General features: G+C 46.0%; 1 protein-coding gene across 1 annotated transcript in view; it reads left to right on the forward strand.

The window, feature by feature from the left end:
- The window catches only part of LOC117054067 (C-type lectin lectoxin-Thr1-like), a 9,270-nt gene extending 5,646 nt beyond the window's left edge, over positions 1 to 3,624 (forward strand). Inside the window, exons 4-5 of the mRNA XM_033162521.1 lie at positions 1,280 to 1,394; positions 3,545 to 3,624. Coding sequence (XP_033018412.1) covers positions 1,280 to 1,394; positions 3,545 to 3,624 — 195 coding nt within the window. The remainder of the gene's footprint in view (positions 1 to 1,279; positions 1,395 to 3,544) is intronic.
- Positions 3,625 to 7,880: the final 4,256 nt, after the last annotated feature.

Raw genomic sequence — 7,880 nt, forward strand, 5'->3', positions numbered from 1 at the left:
GGATGTAATAATGGAATACAGTCATACCTCATGTTGCGTTCTGCTCTTCTTACGGATTTTCAGCTTACGAATGCAGCAAACCTGGACGTGTTTACTTCTTGGGTTCGCCACCCACGCATGCGCAGAAGCAATCTGTGCGCTTTGCGTATGCACAGAAGTGCTTGATCGCACCGCGCACATGCACAGAAGAGGCACTCTAGTTGTGGACTTTTCAGGGTGCAAACAGCACCCTGAAACAGATTAAGTCCTCAACTAGAGGTACCACTGTACTGAATCGTATACTTTTTGTAAAATACGCAGGGGTTTATGATATGCAAAATGAACAGTGGAAAGAGAAGAGAAGAAGAGAAGCCATTGATATCTTAAGGATGTAAAAATGAGTATTTTACCGTATTTTTCGCTCCATAGGACGCACCGGACCATAGGGCGCACCTCATTTTTAGAGGAGGAAACAAGATTTTTTTTTTCTGGTTTTCCTCCTCTAAAAGCCCTGTTTGTTTGTTTGTTTTGAGGATCAGCTAAAAGTTTTGCAGCTTTTTTGCAAAAGGAAAAGCCCTGGCTTTTTTGAGGATCAGCCAAAAGTTTTGCAGCTTTTTTTGCAAAGGTAAAGGGAAAAGCCCTGGGGTTGGTTTTTTTTTAGGATCAGCTAAAGATTTTGCAGCTTTTTTGCAAAGGGAGAAAAGCAAAGCTCCTTTTGCAAAGGGGGAAAAGCAAAGAGGAAAAGCCCCATTTTTATGGGGTTTAACTCACATTTCTGAAAAATCTTAAGGAAAGGGAGCCGTTTCTACAGTTTCCAGACAGATAATCTAATCAGCCAGTCACATGTCCTGGGGAAACAAACAACCTCCCTCTGCAGCACATTCAACAAAGGAGGGCGGGGCTGAAAGGGAGCCGGGACTCTTATCTCTCTCCCTATCTCTTGCTGATCAGCTGCTGAGCGGGGTCCTTTCAACACTCCCTTTTCTCTTTGTAAAAAAAAAAAAAAAAGCACAATCTGCTTTTGGCCCCTGGGCAATTCAGCTTCAGGGACCACCATTTGCTCCATAAGATGCACAGGTATTTTCCCTTACTTTTTAGGAGGAAAAAGTGCGTCTTATGGAGCGAAAAATACGGTAAATTGCAAAACAGAAAATTTAATTGTGTGTGTGTGTGTTTTGTGTAAAAGAGAGTGAGCAGCTGCCGCAAGGAGACTCCAGGTCTCCCTTCTGCCCAGCGAGAGCCTCGTCGGGGCATCTTTGCTCTCTTCCCTGACAACCAAACTGCTTTCCTGCCCACACAGAACCAGCAGTGGCAGTGGACAGATTGGTCTTCAAACGGATACAAGAACTGGAATGCTGGAGAACCCAACAACCAGAACAACGACGAGAACTGCGTCGAGCTTTGGGCTGACTCAGGTGGGCCCAGAGGGAGAGCAGCTGGAGCAGCACACATACGGGGGCATGGCTGGCACACATCCCAGGGGGCGTGGGACAAGTGGGGGGTGCGCGGCGAGCAGCGCGTGTCCCAGGGGGTGGCGCGCAACGTCATACCCCGGACTTGCACCCGGGGTGGACCGCAACCCCTGCAACCCCCTTCCTCTCCCAGTGGGGTGAGCCCAGGTGATGTGAGATGTTGGCGGGGGGGGGCAAAGAACTGAGCAGCCCGGTTGTGGGACCTCCTAGGAATGGAGGGTATGCTTGCAGAATGAGAGACCTCTTTGAATCTTTTTAACCATCGGGGTAAAGGTAAAGGTAAAGGTACCCCTGACCGTTAGGTCCAGTTGCGGACGACTCTTGGGGTTGCGTGCTCATCTCGCTCTATACGCCAAGGGAGCCAGCGTTTGTCCTCAGACAGCTTCCGGGTCATGTAGCCAGCATGACTAAGCCGCTTCTGGCGAAACCAGAGCAGCGCATGGAAACACCGTTTACCTTCCCGCCGGAGCGGTACCTATTTATCTACCTGTGCTTTTGAACTGCTAGGTTGGCAGGAACAGGGAACGAGCAATGGGAGCTCACCCCGTCGCAGGGATTCGAACCGCCGACCTTCTGATCGGCAAGCCCAAGAGGCTCTGTGGTTTAGACCACAGCATCACCTGCGTCGGGGTAACGAAGTGCAAAATCGTGTCAGGTTTTGTTTGATTGGTCTGCAGGCAATAAGCATCAGAGACTGCATAGAGCTATTTAGGAAAAGCACGATCTACGTGCACACAGACCTCACCTTAAAACCAAAGTATAAAAAAATCTATGATCAGAATTCATATTCCCTTTAACCATTGCATCCCAGTTTTGGTGGCTGCAGTGAAGAACTTGTTTCCGTTTTCTGTAAATTTAAGGTTGGACTCTGCCATTAAAACAGGAAGGGGAGATCTCAGCTCTTCAAGTAGCAAGTTGTGGGGAGATAAATCGGGACATTATTATTGTTACTGTTATTTTTGTTATTGTTATTGTTATTACTATATCTCACTTTATCTGAATATCCCAGCGCCGTTCACAGCATAAAGATACAAGATAAAAAGATGAAATACATAAATAACCAACAAGAATAAGTGTTTCTCCCTATAGGGGTTTATTGTGTCTGCTCTTCATGCCAGCAATATATATCTCTCTCTTATGGTACTGTGACGCCACTGGCATCAAAATATAGTTTTTCTCCATTTAATCAGGAATTATCTTTCCCGGGGAAAACCTGACAGGCTAAAAACAAAAACAAACTCTGTTGGGATGTAATAAGGCCCCATTTCCACCTCTGCCCCCTGTTCGTCACATGCATTGCTTTTTCTGTTGCTCTGCACTTCCCCTTCTACCGAAACCTGCATTGTTTATGCGAGGTTTGGAGCTTTTAGGGTTAATAAGCTCAACAGTCCGTCCCGCCCACAGGGAAGATGATGTCATACATCCGGGTACTGCTGTACAGAAGCCTATGTGATATGTGACGCATTGTTCATTTTCTGTTCATTCTGGTTTCGCTTTTCAACCGGAGACATGTCGTCCGTATCTCCTCCGCGAAAGAATGCCCGTGATTTATGCTTGTAAATAAAGCTTGCTTGCTTAAAACAAGCTGGACTCTGTGGGATTTATTTGCTGGCAAGAAAGGCACACACACCGTTGCGCAGAAGAAGAAGTTTTCAAAACTCTGCATAAGCACTGGAGAAGCAGAGGTACGCAGCAGAAGCGTAGCTGGACACCATTTTCCAAGTGCTATACTGTTTTTGAGACTTTTCCAGTTAAAACAAAAGCCCCACAATTTATCTGACTGTCCATTGTGCCAAACATACATCTCTTACCTGACTAATAATAATGTAAATTACGTGTTACTCTGTGATTACATCGTCATTCGCTTCATCCACCCCTTTCATTTCCATGCGAGGGAACCACAAAATGGATGGGGGGACGGAATCGGTTACGTATCATTTGCAGACTGCAATCAGCAGCAGCAAAAACTGGCCACGTTTTTGGTTGAGTTCTCCAACATCCCTAGCGATATCTCAATGGCATCCATTGCAATATTAAACCTTTGGCAAATCTCCAAGTGGAGCATGAGACACAAGTTTTCTTTTGCTTTCCAGGATACATGAAGTGGAACGATGAGATCTGCAGATCTACTCGTCCGTACCTCTGCCAGTACAGACTCTATCCTAAAGCCTGAGAAGTCAGAATCAGGAAGACACACACCTTCAGATAAAGGCAAGGGGATATTCCTGCAAGGACCCCATCTCTGCATCCTTTTATGATCTCTCCTGGTTGTTGACCAGAAAACTGTAACATCCAATAAATCTTTATCTCTTTGTTCATTGAGTAAGATTTTACTTATTGCTTTCTCCATGACCTCTAAACCATTTACGTAAAATATAAAATGCTCATTAAAAATACTGAAGGCATGCCGACCTCAAATTTATCAAAACGGAAGCAAAACTTGCATAATATATGAAAATGCGTGTTAAAATGACTTGTAAAGTCATTGGATTCTTATCTCATTATACATGACAAAGCTATTTTTAGCCCTCTCACTCACCCCTTGCTTTTTCCTGTAAGACCAATTGCAGTCGTTAACAGTCGTCAACAGGTTTTCCACACCCATCAGCCAATCCCCCACTCCCACCACCCTTCTGAGTAATACCCCCTCCCCACCCTCTCACAATATATAAGGGTCTGGTGACTTCTGTTTCAGTGTATCTGAAGAAGTGTGCATGCACAAGAAAGCTCATACCAAGAACATACTTTGTTGGTCTCTAAGGTGCTACTGGAAGGAATTTTTTTGTATTTTTTATTTTGTTTTGATGTGTGGGTTAGGTTTGCCGAAACAAAAGAAGTCTTAAGCCCAGTAAGCAAATGTTGTGGGTCCCCAATAAACCCCACTTTGAAGGAAGAGGTACAGTGGTGCCCCACTAGACGAATGCCTCGCTAGACGAAAAACTCGCTAGACGAACGGCATTCGCTAGCGGAAGGAAAAAGTCAATGGGGCTGCCTCGCAAGACGATTTTTAAAGCGAAAACTAGCGGTTTGCATTGGTGCTTCGCAAGACGAATAAATCACTCTACAAAGACACTCGCAGAACGAATTATTTTCGTCTAGCGAGGCACCACTGTATTAGCTTGCAGCCAGATAACAGTTGCACAGACACCACAACACCCTTAAGCAGTTTATATTAGGTGTCAAAAAAAGACGATTTATGTATGCTACTACTGTGGCCGCCCGTGTTTTGTTAGCCCCCAAATGGAAAACGGGTGAGGTCCCAACCAAAGAAGAATGGCAACTTAAACTAATGGAACCCGCGCAGCTTGCAGATTTAACATATAGAATAAGAGAACAAGAAGAATGTACATTTAAAGAAGACTGGAAAATGTTTACTGGATATATAGGTGAAACCGTGTTCATTTAAAAACGCTGGTAGCATTAAGATAAATTCAACAGCGTAAATAAGTTTTGATGAATGTAACAATGGATTACTGAATGGTTCAGTTCATGTAAAATATGCAGGGGTGTGTGGCATGCAAAATGAACCACGGAAAGAGAAGAAGGGAAGTCCTTGGTTTAAGGTTTAAGGTGTTAGGGAAAATTCCAGCCGCCACCTTCCCCCCACCGCGCAGCCTCCTCGCGGGACCCCCGCGCTGCCAAGTGCGGGACTTGGAAGCCTCTTCTCTTCTCTTTGCCCCCCCCCCCGACGATGAGCGGGTACCCCTTCACCACACAAGTCGCACAAGCACCACATAAAACCCTCGCGATAAAGGGTTTCCCCTAAATGTCCCGATCTGCGCCCCGAAAAGCCTCCGGAGAAGCGCTCCTGTCAAACAGCGCTCCGTACACGCTCCATTTTCTCAATGAACGGGAAACCCACCAATCAGGAGCGTGCATTCAGCTCAGCCTGCAAAATGGAACGTTCAGCTCAGCTACTATGATTCAATCATCACCTTCACGCTTGACTGAACGCTAAGTGGGTATTGACAGGCTCCCTGCTGCGAGAACAATGGAACCGAAACCAAAATGTATCCAGTTTGGGAAACTATTAATTATAAACTGTTACAATGTTGCAAGTGGACTTATTTAGACTGTGGGGGGCCAGTTTGACAGCTCAAACAGTAAAATAACATAAAAATCAATATCTCAGCAATACAATGTCCGATCTGCTTGGTTCGAGTGTCTATCTGCTCCTTATAAAATAACCTTTCTAACCCCTCGGTCCCCGCCATCCTCCGATCATCAGAAGTATATTATTTCGATACTGTATAATTTTTGGACTCTCAACTCAGTGGCTTTCATAATCCCTTAAGCAGCGAGTCACGTACTCATCCTGCTGCAAGAGGAATGCACCCCTCCCGGTAATCCATTCGAGCACCCATCCATCAGTTACCATGGCAGCAGACATCCTCCTAGGAGTTTTCTATTGTTCTTCCTCAGTGGAAACTTTCAATGTGTATTAGAAGAAGAAGAAGAGTTTGGATTTGATATCCCGCTTTTCACTACCCGAAGGAGTCTCAAAGCGGCTCACATTCTCCTTTCCCTTCCTCCCCCACAACAAACACTCTGTGAGGTGAGTGGGGCTGAGAGACTTCAGAGAAGTGTGACTAGCCCAAGGTCACCCAGCAGCTGCATGTGGAGGAGTGCAGACACGAACCTGGTTCCCCAGATTACGAGTCTGCCGCTCCTAACCACTACACCAAACTGGCTCTCACCCACCCTAGATCCATTCACCGGTTCCTGCCATCCTTCCTGATATGTAAAACTTGTTTTTCCTATATGTAAATCTCACTAGAACCTCCTCTCTCCCCCTCCCTTCTCTGACGTTTCTATGATGTATTTCGCTGTGTATTCTGGGCAATGGCGGGAAGTTTTAAAAGTTCAGGACACCCTTTGTTCGGGGTTCGGATCCTCCTGAACCTTGTTGCGCAATAAACTCCTTTGCTTTTGCTCCAATCTCCGGCTGGTCTCCATTACCTCCGCAGTGAACCACGGGCTTCCTCCGTAGGACCGGGAGCTGAGCAGCCTCGACCCGGTAATTTCCGTAACAAAGGTCTTTCTTGGGTTCCATGATCACTGCAGATGGTGACAGCAGTCACGAAATTAGAAGACGCCTGCTTCTTGGGTGGAAAGCAATGACAAACCTAGACAGCATCTTAAAAAGCAGAGACATCAACCTTGCCCACAAAGGTCCGTATAGTTAATGCTATGGTTTTCCCAGTGGTGATGTATGCAAGTGAGAGCTGGACCATAAAGAAGACTGATTGCCGAAAAATTGATGCTTTTAAATTATGGTGCTGGAGGAGACTCTTGAGAGTCCCATGGACTGCAAGAAGATCAAACTCATCCATCCTTAAAGAAACCAGCCCTGAGTGCTCACTGGAAGGACAGATCCTGAAGCTGAGGCTCCAGTACTTTGGCCACCTCATGAGAAGAGAAGACTCCCTAGAAAAGACCCTGATGTTGGGAAAGATGGAGGGCACAAGGAGAAGGGGACAACAGAGGACGAGATGGTTGGACAGTGTTCTCGAAGCGACTAGCATGAGTTTGGCCAAACTGCGGGAGGCAGTGAAGGATAGGCGTGCCTGGCGTGCTCTGGTCCATGGGGTCACGAAGAGTCGGACACGACTGAACAACAACAATGAATATTTTGAGATGTCAGTCAGAAAATGTATTAAATTTTCTGATTTACATTTCAAAGTATAAAACAAAAAAATAAAAATAAAAATTCTTTCCAGTAGCACCTTAGAGACCAACTAAGTTTGTTCTTGGTGTTAGGGAAAATTCCAGCCGCCACCTTCCCCCACCGTGCAGCCTCCTCGCGGGACTCCCGCGCTGCCAAATGCGGGACCTGGAAGCCTCTTTTCTTCTCTTTGCCCCCCCCCGACGATGAGCGGGTACCCCTTCACCACACAAGTCGCACAAGCACCACATAAAACCCTCGCGATAAAGGGTTTCCCCAAAATCCCAATCTGCGTTCCGAAAAAGCCCCTGGAAAAGCGCTTCTGTCAAACAGCGCTCCGCTGGTCTCCATTTTCTCAATGAACGGGAAACCCACCAATCAGGAGCATGCATTCGGCTCAGCCTGCAAAATGGAACGTTCAGCGCAGCTACTATGATTCAATCATCACCTTCACGCTTGACTGAACACTAAGTGGGTTTTGACAGGCTCCCTGCTGGGAGAACAATGGAATCGAAACCAAAATGTAACCAGTTGGGGAAACTATTAATTATAACTTGCAACAATGTATCAAATGGACAATTTAGACGCTGGGTGGCCCATTTTTGACAGCTCGAAATGTTTATTATTGTAAAAATCCACAACTCCTGAACGCAGTGTCCGATTTGCCTGGTTCAAGTGTCTATTTGCTCCTTGTAAAATAACCTTTCTAACCCCTCGGTCCCCGCCATCCTCCGATCATCAGAAGTATATTATTTCGATACTGC

The sequence above is a fragment of the Lacerta agilis genome, chromosome 10, assembly GCF_009819535.1.
Source record: "Lacerta agilis isolate rLacAgi1 chromosome 10, rLacAgi1.pri, whole genome shotgun sequence".
Lineage (NCBI taxonomy): Eukaryota > Metazoa > Chordata > Lepidosauria > Squamata > Lacertidae > Lacerta > Lacerta agilis.